At 31.7% G+C, this 17910-nt stretch overlaps 1 protein-coding gene across 3 annotated transcripts in view; it reads left to right on the top strand.

Moving 5' to 3' along the window:
- LOC129235256 (MAP/microtubule affinity-regulating kinase 3-like) overlaps positions 1–16226 on the top strand; it is a 174350-nt gene extending 158124 nt beyond the window's left edge. For all 3 annotated transcript variants that reach the window (XM_054868968.1, XM_054868969.1, XM_054868970.1), the window contains 2 exons: positions 4863–5105; positions 14151–16226. In XM_054868968.1, coding sequence (XP_054724943.1) covers positions 4863–5105; positions 14151–14475 — 568 coding nt within the window. In that variant the 3' untranslated portion in view covers positions 14476–16226. The remainder of the gene's footprint in view (positions 1–4862; positions 5106–14150) is intronic.
- Positions 16227–17910: the final 1684 nt, after the last annotated feature.

The following is a 17910-nucleotide window of genomic DNA, read 5'->3' on the forward strand; positions in this document are numbered from 1 at the left end:
ACTATCAATTGGATTTTTTTCGAACTGGTCTATAAACCTTCCCAGTACCAAACTGAACAAACAGTGAAAGTTTCAGCCAAATCTGCCGGGTAGTTTCTGAGATCTTAGGGAACAAATTTACCAAACTCCATTTTTATATATATAGATTAAGTACTAAGCCCCCCCCCCTTTCAGAAAACTTTGAAATGGTGTAAGGTGAGTTGGGGGAAGTGCAGCCCTTAAATTGTACAGTTCGACTTTATTAAGGCCTAATCATTACAAGACTTGATACAAATTTTTTAATTTTTATTTCGTATGTTACCTGTTTTAGTGTGTTTCCCGAGACATGAGCCTGTTAAAATCATTGCAGGTAAAAACGTTGAAAAAAAAACCTTTTAAACTATTGTGCTCTAGGGCCGTACTTTCTCAATAAAAGTGGGGCAAGAACATCACCTATCTGAATTTTTTTTAAAAACCGTTTGAGAAAATAAGGGACAAGTGCAATCAATAGAGTATTTTTTCCTGATTAAAAATGATTTTTTTATTTTTATTTTCACCTATTCATTGGGAAGTTATTACACTTTTTCCTAACGAAACCTGTCAATGTAAAATGAAGAATGTTCAAGGAACAATGGATTATTGAACAAAATTATGAAGTTTTTATTTTAAATTAAACATGAAAGATAACTTTTATTATGCTAATAAGCTTTAAAAAAAACAAAACTTGCATACCAAGGAATAATCTTTAAAACTTGAATATCAACGAACTTATAAAATATTAACTTAATAATACAAAAGGTAACTATACAACTGACAAAAGGTAACATGTCTTTGGCGAACTTGAACATATTTTTTGTATAAGTACACTTAGTATAGTAATTAACAATAAATAAGTATAGTAATTAACAAATAAATTTTTATTATATTCTGAAAACGTCAGGGGTCTGTCCAGGATTTTTCACAGGGTCCGTTTTTTGTGAAAAATCAAATAATTTTGTGAAAAATGAATTAATTTTGTGAAAAATCAAAAAATTTCGCAAAAAAAAAATAAATAAATAAAACGAAATTTTAGAATTTAGAGATGGTACAAACTGCATCAATTAAACTTAAAGTTATAATAATTGTAAAAAAAATATAAATAAATAAAGCAAAATTCAGAATAGGGTTCAGCATTCAACTTTTTGACCCAAGACACTCTTAAAAAGCACAGAATTTCGTTTCAAACTTATAAATTCCGTGATGTTAACAAAAATAAAAAGATATTTCAATTGTTTACCTCTTAACAAAGCGTAATAATCATCAAAAATTCGAAAAATTGGATTCCCATAGCGGATGCAAAGAGATCGCAATTCTCAAAGTGAAGGCATCAAAAGTATAAAAACGGCTTGTAAAAGAAATATTTTTGATAAAATTATTTTTAAATTGCATTTTAGAGTCCTATGATAACATATCATTAGTATCTGTGAACACAGTTGACCCCCCCCCCAAAAAAAAAAATAATAAAATAAAATAAACCATCTATTCAGCATTTTAATTTTTGACTCATAACAGAAAATGGAATTTTGCTTTAAAAACTTGAAATGAGAGTTCTAACAGAAGTAAAGAGACTTTTCATTTATTTGAATCTTAATAAAGCGAAGTTAGCTTGAAAAAAGAACAAAATATGATTCTCATATCGGATGTTAAAAGATTGCATTTTTCAAAATGTAGACATCTAAAGAAAAAAAAAACGGTAATTAAAAGAGTTTACTTAAAGTTAATCATCCTTGTTAGCATCGAAAAATCAAAACCCATATAATTTTCTCCCAAAATGACAATTAAAAATCGCACCGCACCGTAAAAACGCAAATATTGACAAGTGGACAAAATGATGAGAATATTTTCTAATCTCATTATTAAAGGTTCAACACCAGACGCTAAGTGGTGATAGTTTTGAAGTTGGTAACCCTATCTGAAGCGATCATATTTTTTCCTCACCCTTACTATCCCTTTGCAGTTCTAAGTTCATTTCGCAGATATACATTATTATTGTTTATTAAATCATGAGCGGAGAAAAGTGCTTACCAATGCCTTTTCAGAAAAGTTTACAACAACACTGCTGCTAATTAGCTGTGATAAAACAAACAACCATTATATTTATTTTGCAGTAGCAATTATTTATTGCTTGCAGGAGCATCGGAGCATCACAAGAGTGCCAAGAGTGCCGATTTTTTCTTTTTCTTTTTTTTCAAAATTAGTCGATTTTGTATAAGCTGATCCCTCTAATTTGACTTAAAAAAAGGTTCCAAAAATTATCGGTTTACACACAGAAATATGCGGTTTATACACAGAAATATGCGTTATTTTGCTTTCAGATTTGCTCTTTCAATAAACAATTTGTGACAGATCCGATCTAGTTTATCAGAATTTTGTGAAGGGTCCGTTTTGTTTGATCGGGATTTTGTGAAAGGTCCGTTTTGGTTGATCGGATTTTTGTGAAGGGTCCGTTAACGGACCCAAATATCCTCTGGCCAGACCCCTGAACGTTACTTGGAATATCAAATTTCCTCTACGATCTGAAGAGGGATTTGGAAGGATTAATGCAATGTCGTCGTCTTGGATCTCGCTAACGTCGTCTCTTGAAGGATAACTAAACACAGTGCTATAATTTCCAGCCGCTTTTGACTTTAAAAATTTAATTTCAGGGAAATTATCATTTATATTAGTAATTTGTCCTACAAAATGTTTAGTCATCTTTTTTGTAGAAAATCTCACAAGAACCCAGTCGCCTACCTTTCTCTCGGTTGGATGCCTTCCCCACTGAATGATATCTTGCTGTTTTTGCTCTGTGGCAATCATTTCTTCGACTGTCATTTCATCATGTAAATCTTCCCTTAAACTCATTTTCATTATCGTCACTTTCTTCCTCCTCGTAATTTTGGAAAAATAACAAATTAATAACATTGCTTCATTAAATCATTGCGAACAAATTATATCTGTCATAAAATAACATTGCCAGATTAATAGGAAAGTGCAGCCCCAAAAAATGCGAGGCTGCACTTGCCCCTTTTTTTCGGGCCGCACTTTCCCAGTCGTATAATTTTCTGGGGCAAGTGCAGTCCTAAAATTAATTGATTTGAAAGTAAAAAATAATAAATCTCAGCTTCAAAAATACGAAAAGCAGACATGAAATAGTTGTACTTACGTTTTGGAAGCACGAAAAAATGAGAACAACAACAGAAGAAACGATTTCTCGAACTATAAGAACATGGCACTGTAGTGGGAATGAGAAAAGTTAGGAAATCAGGGAAGGAGTAGAGTTACCATTCAAGTAGCGCAATCTAACGCACGCAGTGCAAAGTAATAACGTTTACCAAGCTACCCAGATGACAACAGCCTTGCAGATATTCCCGGTTTCTGATTATTAACCTAAGCCGCACTTGTCCCAAGACCGCACTTACCCCAAGACCGCACTTACCCCAACTGACCTTACCTAAAGTTATTTAATTACTTCCTTGAGTCCTTAAACATTTTTAAGAGTTTGTAAAAGAGCCTTAATTTTCATTTTTTGAAAAAAGTATGAACCCTGTAAAGGGATGAAAGATTTCCCTCACCTTTAAACATTTTATGCCGTTAGAAAAGGATTTTCTTTCTGCATCAAATAAAGCTTGTTTCAACTTTCTCAATTAATTAGAACAGCATAATCTATGAGTTTCTATTTTAACGGAAAATCATAGTTTCAACTCAGTTCAAGTTTTTACCTAAAGAGCAAAATATATTACTAGAGATCATGAATTTCAAAGTGGCTTTTCAAATATTTAAAACTGCCATTTTGCAATGCTCAGGAGCCCCTTAGCCCCTATAGCTCTGCAAATTAGCATAAGTTAGTTTAAAACCCAGTTTGAAACGGTTGTTTTCGTGAAAGGGGTCTCTTTATTCCAAACAGAACTCTTAATGCATGTTTAATATGATTCTTTCTTAAATCTTTTGGAATCAACAAATGCTATGATGCAAATAAATTAAGATAATAGTTAGGTATGTATTACAATTTATCGTACATTTACCAAAAGTAGGTTTTACACACCTTTTTTAGAATGTAATATTGCTACTAAATTGGGTTTTAAAAATTTTTTATGTACTTTTTTGTCACAAACGTTTTGTATTTGCTTCAAAGTGTGTAGTGATCTTGTGCAAAATGAAAGATTCTGTTTCAAAATTGAGTTTACCTGATACAAAACTGATCATTTTGGTGCAAAAATTTATTTTTACTGATACAAAACTGTTTCTTCTGATACAAACTTGACATTTTTGCTGATACAAAGCTTGTACAGAAATGAATTTGATTTTCCACCCCTGCAACAGCATGACACTTGGCAACACCGTTGTCTGATTGGTGATTGGATGGATGAAACAGCGGCAATCGGATAATTGAAATGCTCCCGAGAGGAATCGCCAATCCAATAAGTTATTCATGAATTTTGGTGCCAAACAGCAACCCTCTATGTTTACTTCAGCTATCGAGTCTCCCTGAATGCATTATAGCACAAAACCACCAGACTTGTGGAATTAGATTCCAAACAAGAATGGGCTCAAAATATTTTGTTTAAAATTATAATCAGCTGAAATACTGCACTAGGTGCAAGTATTAAATCATTCTGTTTTGAAACTGTCACTTTTTAAATTGTCAGTCACCAAATCAGCAGTTTGAATCCGTCTTTCTCTCTCTCTCTCTCTCTTAATCCTGCATTTCTTTCTTAAAGAAAGGCTTTTTTTTTACATTAATGTCTTACATTTTCTAAAAAAAAGTCCAACAAAAAAATTGTGTAAAGTGTTTCATTGTGATGTCAAAGTAAAAGTGTTCATAAAGATCTTTTAAATTAATTCTTGTCTTATGCTACTCCTAGCACTGCGGCCATTGCAAAGCAGCCTGCCGCCCTGTCTCCACTGCCAGCTGTCAGCAGGGCATTTCCTCGCGGCACTGCTAACAGGAGTACTTTTCACAGTGGACAGACGCGGGAGAGACGTCATGTCAATGCTTGTAATGGGCCCCAGGGTATGGTGCCTCTTAATTCACAAGATATGTCCTCTATGAACCATGGAGGTAGGCAGTCTTTCTTCAGCAAGCTTTCCTTCAAGTTCAGCAAAAGGTAATTTTCCCTGAATCCAGAACTTTTGTACATATGTAAAAATATTCATTATTAATGCATTGTTCAATAGAAATCAAGCTAATGGACTTGTTCATAAATTGTTGACTAATTTCATATGGAGCATAGAAATGCCTCAGCTGAAGTCATGTGCATGAGAATTTTAATTATTTCAAATTGTTTTATATCATCCTTGATTTTATGTTGTTAAATATTTTTATAAAGGCTGAAATAGTGAAATTCTTATTTTTTGGAGCTTTGAAATTGTTAGATTGGTTTTACCAAGGTCCAATACTGGCTTATTTTACTATTGTTTTTCTGTACCTTCACAAAAATCTTTTTTTTTTTTTAAACCGGAACTTTAATAAAAATCAAGTAATAAAATCAGCAGCTTCCCAAAATTAACTTTAAAAACAGGCACAGTCTCAAAACAAAATTTAAAAATCATAAGTTACACAAAAATATGCATTTTGAAACAGAAATGGGGTTTTTCTGTTTAAGAGACAGTTTTCTCATAAAATAAAATGCTAAGTTGATTTATATGAACAATCGATTAGGTCAGAACTTTTTTGTATTATTTTAACTCATTTTTAGCTGTTTTTCACCAAATTGCATTAATGCAATATTTTAGCATCAGTTTTGGGGACTGCTTTTCTGATAATTTCCTGAATTGTATAAAGCCTATTTATTGAGTTGAGATACAATGGTATTTTCCCTACTTCTTAGGTTTTTAGCCACCCCCCTCCCCCCCCCCCCCTAAAAAAAAAAATCTGTTCGAAATAATAGTGGATGATATTTGCACTTTTCAAACACAAGTTTAAGTTGCTCTAATTTTCTATAACAAAAATTAGAGTTTGCCTTTTAAAAATCACAAAATTGATGCTGATTAAAAAAAAAAAAAACTTTCACAGAAATAAGTAGTGATAAAAAAAATCCTGGATTGGCCCCTGGTTTTACTCATTCCTTTTTCTCGCCTACCATTACTTTTGAGAGAAAACTACACATTTCTTTTTTTATCTTGCCAATAATACCCTGGATCACTGAATTTTCAGTCTAATAAGAGAAAAATATTATGTAAAATTGCACGCATTATAGTTTTGGTAAAAGATTCTGTTCATTTTGAAGCAAAAATAGACAAATTTCTGACACCAGAATTTTGAAACATAAATTGCTCATTCTTGGAATGTTGCAAAACTACACTTAGAAATAATAGTCATTATAACAAAGCCCATTTTAAGGCGCTTGCTACTGTGTGCTTGAAATTCATGATGATGGGTGGGGGGCAGAGGGGTCCTTCCTCAATCTTCTTTATTTACAGTTAACGTATTAATCTCCTTTTTTTCTTTGGTAAGGACCCCGTTAACATAGTAAAAACAACCGAAGAAAACTGAGCAGAAAGGGTCCCTCCGCCCCTCCCTTATATATGCGCATGTTAGTGGCCAATTTCCCACGCCAGGGAGTTTTCGTTGTATCCTTGTAATGTTAAATCAACCCTTAAGAATGGCCACTAAAACCTTTCTGAGCGCCAGGGTAGTCGCCAATCTGGGCTTCAAAATAGACTGTTGTCTTCTCTTTCATTTCTTTTTGACCTGAATGCTTTTGTTTAGAAACCTGCTTATTTTTTTGTGGTGCCTGGTTTTGGCAGTGTGTGTGGGGGGGGGGAGGGGGTATTTTGAGATATAGACACGTGTAGATGTAAACTAGTGCCTCACCAATTGGCTGCTATGTAATCTATGAGGACTGATATTTTTTCCCAGAAGGAAACAATTTTTAGCTTTTGGAGAAAATTTAAATTTTTACTCATTGATTAATGATTGTAAAGAAAAAAAAACTTTGCGGTAGGATTTTGAAATTCAATGGTAAAGATTTTAATATTAGTTGCAATAAATAAATTTTGTGATATCATCAGAAATTAAAAAGCTATAGCTAATGACTCGATTTGGGATTTGTTTCAACAAGTTAAAAATCATTTTGAAAAAGAAAAATAGTTTCTCTAAAATTGTACATGAATACAAATTAAATCCTATTTCTAAAAAGGAGAAATCATGGAATAAAACATTTCCTTTTCTTTACTTTCTTTAAAAAAATATTAAAAAGTGTTGAATTATGCTATCATTAGTAGTATAGTTAGCATTGAATAATGAAAACCTTTATGAGCGACCAGATTTTCACCAAACGTAGAGGTGGCCGCTTGGAGAGGTTTTAATGTAATTGATGTTTTCTTCTCACTTGCTTGGCACAAAATATCTCATTTTTTTTATGTGTTTGGTCAGGCGTGAGAATTGGTTTACTGTTTTACTGGTAAAACTGTAATTTTAGGAGAATGAAAAAACCAAAAAGTGGTCAAGAATGAAAGCTATCTACTGGAGTTAGGGTTAAAATTTCAACAATCAAAATATCGCCAATCAGGCAATTGCTTTGTCCAAATGTAGAAGCAATTTTCCCCCCTCATATCTTGACGGGCAATTTTCTAGTTAGCTGTTAATAATAAATGTCTCAGCATTTTGCAGCTTTCCTTCCAGTAATTTATGTTTAAGAACTTTTAAACCATCAGGAAAAATGCAGTAAGTATTTTTTTTAACTGAACTTTTGTATCATGTATCTGAATTTTTCAGAAACAACATCATTTGTAAATAGAATTGATCTGTGCTCATTTAGCTGAAAAGTTTTTCTTAGACTTGATAAGGAACATATTTGATGCAATGAATCAAAATAGTTAGGTATTCTACACTAAGTTTTGCTCATTCCAAGTTTGCTTCAGAACAAATTTTTGATTAACTGTTTTGAAATTGCTTTTTTTTTACTTCAGCAAAATCTCTTATCAATGCATTATGTGTTTAATTTCATAGAATACTTTATTCCTAGTTAATAAATCCAGCTATTTTGGTGTATTGACATAGTGTCCAGAAAAGAACTGATTTAATTTTCCCTCTGAAGTTGATCTTTAAAGATGTATTAAAGTTAATTCAATAAATATATATTTTAATGGTTAGATTTTTTTTATGTAATATAGATATAATATAAATATAAAATTCTTTTGTAGTTAAAGCTACCTTTTTTAAGCAAATTCAACTGTGAAATCATCAATATTTTATAAGTTGGGAGGTTAAAATATTTGACTTAGTTATCATAACATATTGATAAAACTTTTAGTTTAGAGGAAGTAAGAATTTTCCTTAATTAGAATGATTTATCGTTTAATCTGTCCCACTTAACACATTTGATACATTTAATGGCTGTGAGTTATCCATGATTTTCAAGCCAGGATTTCCGTTAGGGTAAGGACAAGCAGAGGTGCAACAAGATAGTCATTTTTAGCGGACCCCCTCCCCCCACTAGTGGGAAAAGACTTAATTCCCTTTTCTATCTTCTTTCAAGTTCCTGTTTTGAGTGTGAAGTTTTTTCAAAAGGATGGATTCATAAAATGTAAGAAAAGTTTGATGCCCAGAAACTATCAATTTTATAATTTATTGCTTTCAAGGAAAGAGAGGTACAAAAAGTTTCAAGTCCTGAAAGCAATTGGAGGATCTTTGCCAGCATCAGAAGAAAGATGAGAGGGGTCACCATCCTGGATTTTTTTTTCAAATTGAAGTCTTATTAATAGTTTTTGTCAGTCTTTGGTAGTGTTAGAGATAATTGGGGGGGGGGGGGGGGTCTGATTCCACCTCTACCTTTTTGTTTTATTATTTTTTGGCAGTTTTAATATATTTAAGGAAATGAGTTCTCTTCCCAATAACATAGCTGCCAACTTGTATGATTTAGCCATACATTGTAAGATTTTCAGAAGTTTTGTACGATTGTACGGTCTTATGGCAGATTTGTACAATTTTTAGGTTTTTGGTTTTAATTTTACGATAAATTGCTAACGGTTGAAGTTTTCTTTTACTTCCAACACTTTTGCAGAAAAACTATTGTTTTAAACAAGTTTTTGATAAATAATTTTTGAACGCTTCAAAGTCAAAAGTTTAAGTTCAAAGAAATAAAATTTTATTTATTTACTTATGTTTAAATTTTTTTTTTTTTTTTTTTTGCTTATAAAAGCACAGATCAAGTCAAGGTAAAGCTTTGAATATATTATAATACTTTAACTTTTAATACTTTGCTTTATGATGGTCAAAAAAGGGTAGAAATATAGCCACCTCATACATTGTAAGATTTTTTAAGCTGACGTGTTGGCAGCTATGCAATAAGTTTTCAAAATTGAAGTCTATTTTGGATGTCTTTTCATCCATAAGCTCATTACTATTTGCGTTGAAAAAAGGCATTTCTTGTAACCCCAAAACACGTGTCTGCAGTGATCTGCAATTTGTGCTTTTTGGCATTGTTATTTCTTACTTTTCTATTTTAGTTTACCTTTGGTGGTGTCAAATGAGCTTCTCTTTGGTCATTTTGGTCATTTTCTCGAAACTAAAATTTTCAAAACGTAATTTTAGCCTTATTTCTGTGATTAGTGATGTTAAGGGAATGGGAAGATTAAAGGCCTGTTTATGGGGAAATTTTTTGGAATTGAAGCTCTAAGAACAAATTTTAGGGGAGCTTTGATTATTAGAATAATAGTCGGAAGGCAGGATCCAGAAAAATTTACCAATGTTTTTTTAGAAATGCAATTTTAAGCTGTATGTTGAGATGTTTGCAGAGGGGAAATACGGGTTTTCCCCCAGATTTTTTTTTTTTTTTTTTTTTTTTTTCAAAATTAAAGGCCCTTCTTTTGTCTCTGTTTAGTTACATTATTGGGAGAGAAAGGGAATAATGGCTCTGCTTTAAAATTTTCTGACATTGAGGCTCCAAAATCAATTTTGAGCTATCTTTGATGGTGTTAGGGAAAAGAGTCTGATATTCAGAATTTCTCTTATATTGAAAATTTAATATTTTAAAGTTACCTTTGGCAATGTTACATCAGAGAAAGGAGAAGAGGTTACAATCAAAAAATCACGGGGAAAAAAAAAATTCCTTTTCTATTTTTGGTTGGCTGAGGATGGAAGGCGGTTAAACGACTATCCTTCAAAAAATTTTGGTCTGAAAAATGCTATTTTATATTATATTTGGGGACATTAGGGAGGAATATGGGGATTCGAGGTTCTCCTCTAAGGAGGGGCAACTGCCCCTTACTTTTAGTCCTGTTATTTTCCTCTTGACATTCTCTCTTTAAACAGAAATGTTTTAATATTTTAAATCATTTGTTCAAGAAATCATAGTTTTATTCATTATTTTTTTTTAATTCATTTTCATTTTTAACTTTTATAGATTGTTTAACATTTAAAATATTTTAATTGATTTTTATGAAATTCTTAAGACAGTGGATTATTTTGTAACATTTTATGCTATCAAAAGATCCCACCAACATATGGTGCTCTAGTATAAATGTTTGGTGAGGGTATCTTATGTGAACGTAGTTTTAAAAAATGCATTTCAATTTTCTACTTGATATTCTCTTTTTAGTGGAGAAGACCACCTTTCAATTTCTAAGCTTTTTCAAAGTATTGCATAGTTAAATTCAAACATAAATTAACCAAAGTAAGCATTGTATCTTAAACGAGTGTTTTAAGTCCTAATGTTTATTCTTTGGTTTTTCTATCAATTTGAATGCTCCAAATACACAACTGCAAATATAGACTTATATGTTTGTTTTATAATTTTGCATTTCAGTTATAAATTGTTATTGAATGGTTTCAGCATATTTATCTTTAAAAAAACAAAATAATAAGCACAATATGTGACACTCAAATGAGTACATGGCTAAAAATGGGTTATGAATGAGTATTTTTTTTTTTTTCAAATATTTGTTGATGTTGTTCGTTTTATGTTTGACTTATTAGTAATCAAATGTTATGCTATTCATTTGTCTATTTGTAATTAAAATTTCTTTTGCTAAGTTTAAAGGTTTCATATGACAAAAAATAAGGGGGAAAATGGTTTGTTTTGTAAATAACTAAAAATGAGTTGTAATTTGGCCTGTATTTTTTTTTTTCCTGTAATGTGTTGTAATGATTTTTTGGAATTTTATCAAAATTGTGTTTGGTAATCAGATATGAAAAAGTAGCTAAAGGTCTTTTAATTCACTTTGTGTGTGTGTGTTTGCTGGGGAGTGGGGGGGGGGGTCTGTTTAGTGTCCTAAAAAATACTGCTTACAAAGTTGCCCTGATTGTCATTGTTGTAAGGTCTTGAATAACAACTTTCAATACAAGTGTATTGCTCATATAAGCTGCTCTGTGCAGTGTTATATGAATGGATATATTTTTAACCAAATGCAATGTGAATAAGAGGTGTTTCTTGACTATTTCAGATTTTACATTCATTTTAACCGAGTAAAAAATATTTTAATGACATTCCAATTATTTACTTGTTTTCCTTCCGTTGTTCAAGTACTCCACTTAGCCTTTTACTCTTTAACAGTAGTAAAATTTTCTTGCCAGTAGCACTGTAAAATTAATAAGAAAAAAAAAACTAGAGTGCCAAAAGCTGCATTGTGCCTTTTTCTGTATCATATGATTGTGATCATCCATTAACTGTTGTATAGTGTTTTTATATAATTTTCTGATTTGAACATTTTGTTACTTGTTGTTATGAGCTTTTGTATTCAAGTTATAGAATTGTTGTTTAAAAAAAATTGAAACATGAATTTGTATAGGAATTTATTTATATTTCAATAAAGAATTTTGAATTTATTAATTGTCTGATTACTTTTGCTTTCAAAATTTTTTTATTAGTTTGTGCATGTGTTTTTCCCTCATAACCATTATTAACTCATAAACTTAATTAACCATATAATTCTGGTAAAAATGTATGTCTTATAGAATTTTATTTCATTTACATCAATTAGAACTTTATTGATATTTTAAGGTAAAACTTAAATTATATTTGTAATTTTCCCTCACCCCTCCTCCCAATGAAATGTATCTTTAAGTTGGGTCCATTTGTATGTTTTGAAAAGAAAAAAAAAATATGTAGCATACTTTCATATATTTAATATTATTTTACCACGGAAGGATTAGTGGAAATTAACTTTCAAAATTTGTATTGAACTTAGTTATGGTTATAACTATGAATGCATATTTTTTAACTTGATTTTGTTTTTATAAATAAGATGCGTATAATTGTAACCTCCTAATTATTTTCACTTAGATTTCCAACTCGTGTATATAAACACTTCTCCATTTTTCTATTTGTTATTTTCATCTGATCTGAATTTTTACTGTTTTAAAAATGTAAAAAAATATGTGGCAAGTTTTTTTCAAATCAGAGTTTATGTGATTAATGCATAAGCGTAATTAAAAGAAATTGTTTTTTTAAGTATTATGTAAAAAGGGTTTCCATTGTATTATATTGAATTGTATAAACTATCTGTTTTATTTATGAGTGTAAATATTTACTACTGTTTGTAAAATGTTTGTATATATGTGTTACATAAAAATTCAAATGTACTTGTAATGTACTTTTTTATGCTTCAATGACAAATGTAATAGATCCTTATCTGTGCCTGAACATGATGCCTTTGATGCTTAAATGTAACATCTGTACAAGAGTCTATTTTAGGTAGAAGAAATACTTTAAAATTGAAAATGGTTGTTATCATATTAATTTAATAAACGTAAAATACTCGTAGTTTTAAAATAATTTCCATGCATTCATTTTCAGTTTTAATGCAATTGGGAATTGTGATATAATTGTTTGTTGTATTTAACTGTAGATCTTCTGCAGTAAAATAATAATGTAGCTTATATTTTACTGTGCTAGTGACATTTGTCTATTGACAAATACAAGTTTAGAGCCTATTTTTTTAGCTCAAGGCCTATGAAATGTCCTATTTTTATTTTCAGCATAATTATGCGCAAGGTACAGTGTAATTTCAGCTCTAAAAGTGCTAGAACACATCTAGATTTCCTTGATCATATTCCCAGACATGTCAACAGCTCCGGATTCATCGGAGTGGTTCCGAGATATGTAGATGCACCGTACAACTCCTAGATTATTCTGGAAAAGTTCAGAATTTTTCTTTTAAGTGATTTTTAATATTTCAGTTGATAAATCTCTGAAATCGAAATGTATGATGTGATCTCGGGCCATTGCAGATGCTTTTTTTTTACCTGCTTGAAATTTTTTGCAGCAAGACTTTTAATTTTGAGCTTTTAAACTGGTAAAATTTTCATTGCAGTTTTGATCTAAAAATTAAAATTTATTGAGTAAAAAACTGCAAATATTTATGTATATGTAAAAAATATGTATAGTTATGTCTTATCTCTCTTAACGTTATAAAGTGAAATGGCCTGTATTTCCTTTGAATATTGTTTTTATTTGGGTATATTGAAATAGTGTGTATCATGTATTTATAATACTGCATGCAAAATGTGACGGCAGATTGATGCACCTGGCAGAGCTCATCGAATGTTAAATTGTTTGTATACCTTTAAATCGGCAGTTCGCAACCTGTGGAGCATGCCTCTGCTAGAGGGATGCAGAAGAGGAGCATTAGGGTATATCAGATAAAATAAAACAATGTCTTGTTCAATTTTTTGGTCACATATGAACATTGAAAAAGTGTCATCTCTGTCATTAATGTTAGGAAAGTGACTGATGTGCACGCCAATCTTACCTGGGTCCTAAATTACGTCACTGCTTGTATTTACCATGTAGGAGGGGGGACCTCCCGAATTTATTAACCACATACGGTAAACGACCTCATGTCAGGGTTCAGAGGGGGGCGCAGAGCTTGAAAGGTTAAGAACATCTGCTTTAAATGATGAAAGTTTTTAAATTAAGTTCAGCATAAGCTTACAAATGTTTCTAGATATAATTTTCAATGCTTTTTGTGGATTTTTTTCTGCTAGCCATGAAAAGTCCAAATAATTTTGGTGAACCATTCTTGAATATTTTTCATTATGCTTTCTGAAATTGTAATCTGTTTTAAATTTTTAAGAGCACTAAGAAAATCTTTTAATGTTGTAGAGGTTTAAATCTTATGTATTTATGTGTAGGGGAGGGAGTATGATGTAAACTGTCTCAGTCATGGTATTTTTAGTAATGTTGAGTAACTTCTGGTTGTTATTTCAGGACTATGAATGATGATCAAGTAAAGCCAAGATCCTTAAGGTTTACTTGGAGTATGAAAACTACGTCATCTCGAGATCCTAATGAGATAATGCAAGAAATCCGCAAAGTATTAGATAAAAACAACTGTGATTATGAACAGAGAGAGAAATTTTTACTCTTGTGTGTTCACGGGGATCCAAACACAGACTCCTTAGTTCAGTGGGAAATTGAAGTTTGTAAGCTGCCTCGACTGTCACTTAATGGTGTGCGTTTCAAGCGCATATCTGGAACATCTATAGGCTTTAAGAATATTGCCTCCAAAATTGCTAATGACCTCAAACTCTAATTATTCTTAAAGTCAAGTGTGTGATGAACACTTCCTTTTAAGCAGAAAATATCTCAGACGTGTGCCAGTGTCAAGATTTGTTTTGGAAGCAGACTGGTGTCTATAGTACTGTTTTTTTTAATGTACAGTCGCCTGCTGTTCTGAAAATTCTGGAGGTGTCGCTCTTATGGTTGCTCTGACAACTTACAAGGACATACCCTGATTTGTGGTTCAAATTTTCGAAGTAGTGTTCAATTGCAGTACTAACTTTTGACTTCCAATTTGTGTACAGATTCTTGTTTTGTTAATACCATTTTTGCCTGGCACACGATAGTTTACTTCTATATGTTGTGTGGGGGCGACAGATGTAGCCCATCACTGTATATAGACTAGCACTAAATATGTAGTTATTTCAAAATGCTATCATTTTTTTTTTTTCGAACCCATTATTTTGTAACGCCTCTTGGAGAGTTGAGGGTGTATTTCAATGTAAAAAAATGTAAATTTTGAAATCACAAATGGTAATTTGGAAAGATATATAAATTATACATAAGTATATATATGAAAATAGCTGATGCAATGACACAAATATGGTATAAATATGTAACAACCTTGCTTACTTTTTGTTGTAAATTTTCCTGCTAATTTTAGATTAATATAAGATTTTATGAATTTTCCATGGGAAATTTTTTTAGTGTTTCTCTTTCTCTCTTTTTTTTTCATTGTGTGTGTTTCCTCCATACCTATATATTTCATGGGAAAATGCATTTTAAATGTTTAATTTATGAGTCTTCAAAATAATTTCTATAACATTTCTTAATTCTGTTAAAAAATATGCATTTTTAAATAATTCCTTTTAAAATTAAAATCCTTTTACAATTTTTTTATCCAACCATCACGTTTAAATTATTTTTGCGATTTATATATATGTTTGTGTGTACAAAGCAGTTGAATCCTGTCAGACATTTCATGTTTTATAAATAGAACACCATTCAAGTCTCATTTTTGACTCTGGATTTAGATATTTTGATTTTTTTTTTTTTTTTTTTTTTAAATCTGATAATTGCCATCACATTTTTGTAAATATTTCACTGTAACAATCTATCTTGTGTTATATTGTGTAAAGCATTATAGCACAAGTTATGTAATAAAGTAAACCTAGAAAGGACGATTTGCACCTGTGCTGTAGCATACAAGATTCTGGGATGATCTTTAAAAAATATATATATTTGTAGTCCATACGTTTATAAAAGCAATATTATGAACATCTAGGAAATCAATGAGCTTTTTTGTTAATTTTGTTATAATGATCAAATTTGCATCCCATATTTCTACTTTCCGTGCAGCTGCGTTGGTTTTATTTATGTGATAGCACTCATGTATTATATTACTATTTAAATTAAGTTGTAAAAGAATGGTTATTGAGTAAATTAAAGCCACATAAATTTTTTATGCTCTCTCTATTAAATTTATTATTCGTGACAATCAAAAAATTTTTTATTAAATTTGTCCTTGTTTCCCACAAAAAGTACATTAAAATACATACTTGTTATAACATCAAGAAAGATTTTAATATTGTTTTCGTCCATAGTAGAATGTAATTTCTAATGAAATAACAAAAGAACAAAAGTGTAATGTCTTGAGAAGAGCACATGTCACTAGTTCTACATAATATGCAATTTCATTTCACAAGGTGTTTCTTTTACAAGGTAGATACTTGAGCATAATTATTCCTATTTATTGTAAACATTAAAACTATTTTTATGAAGTAATTTGTCAATTGTACAGTAACTCATTTTTAAAATTCACTAATGAAGTGCGTTTTGTAAATTATTATTTCATTCACTTAATCAAATAGTTTTACCTGTGAACACTCATCAGTGGCACCTGTGAACACTCATCAGTGGCGCACACAAGGAAGGGGTCTGGACCTCTCTCATAGATCTGTTTTTTTGCCAATTGATCACGATTCTATGTATTTTGTACACAGAATAATTTCAAACAAAAGGTAGCAATAGTTTTAATAAGTAAAAAAATAAAATTCTCATGTTAAAAGATTTTTAAAAATATTGTGTACTTTTCCTTTTAACAAACTGCCTATAAGAAGCAGAATGGTGATTATAAATGAACACACTGTAATAACCATGTTTTTAGTTTTGTAATTACAGATTAAAGTAAGATTCTATGAACTGGATTCCATTTTTAATTATGGAAATAGCAACAGCATAAATTATTTTGCTTTATGGTTATTTATTTAAGTATATGTCATAAAATAATGCAAATTATTTATTCAATAGTTTTTTTTTGTTTTTGGTTCTTGGGAATTGATAAAATCAAAGTCTATGTTTGACGGCGTATTGGGATATGATATGAGAATGAGGCTTTTGACCTTGAACCCTCCCCTTGTAAAATTCCTTGTGTGCACCACTGACACTCAGTTATAGGAACTCGTGCAGCCATATTTGAAAATTAAACATGTTTTATTTACTGGAATCACTTTTATGAGCTAGTTATTATCAGGATAATAGTCTTCTGCTAGGCAATTGAGAATTACACTGGTGTGCAAAAATTAAGGATGAGACGGTTTTTTCAATATAACTTTGTACAAAAGCTTTCCAAATCAACACATTTAATACCGTAAGATCCCCAATACGTAAGGACATGTGTAATGTAAGCAACACTTACTAAAAGAGAAATCAGAGGGATAAAAAGAAGCTTTATTGAAAAAGTAGCATGGAGCGCAATGCGACTGAAGGCCGAAACATCCCTGTGATGGGTGTCCAGCAAGAAACATCCGATCTTTAGTAGGGGATATGATCTCTCCCGACTGCTAGGCAGGTTTCACAGCGTCTGCCCATGCTGAGAATGAGGGTGTCAATGAGTTATTGAGGCATTGCTGTCCATTCGTCTTGCAGCGCCAATCGAAGCTCCCGAATCGTTACTGGTGGTAAGGTACGAGCTGCCAAGCGGGTGCCTAGAAAATCCCATACATGCTCGACGGGATTGAGATCCGGAGATCGTGCCGGCCAATCCATACGTTCAATATCCTCACTCTCTAAGAGCTGTTAGGCAGTTACTGTGCGATGACATGGTGCATTGTCGTCCATGAAAAGGAACTGCGGATCCATAGCGCCTCTAAAAAGACGCACATATGGAAGAAGAATTTCGTTACAATAACGGGTCCCGTTGACTGAACCTGCGTCGAAAATGTGAAGGTCTGTACGACTACCAAGCATGATGCCTACCCAAACGAGAACACCGCGACCTCCATACCTGTCCCTTTCAATGATGTTCGAGGGATGATTGCGGCTTCCCCGCTCTCTCCAGATGAGTATGCGATGAGAATCGCTACTCAGACTGAATCTGCTCTCATCTGTAAAAAGTACTCGTCCCCATTCATTGTCTCTCCAATTCCGGTGTTCCCCAGGCACCACAGAGAACGCCTTCTCCGATGGG

This window comes from Uloborus diversus, chromosome 2 (assembly GCF_026930045.1).
Source record: "Uloborus diversus isolate 005 chromosome 2, Udiv.v.3.1, whole genome shotgun sequence".
Classification (NCBI taxonomy): domain Eukaryota; kingdom Metazoa; phylum Arthropoda; class Arachnida; order Araneae; family Uloboridae; genus Uloborus; species Uloborus diversus.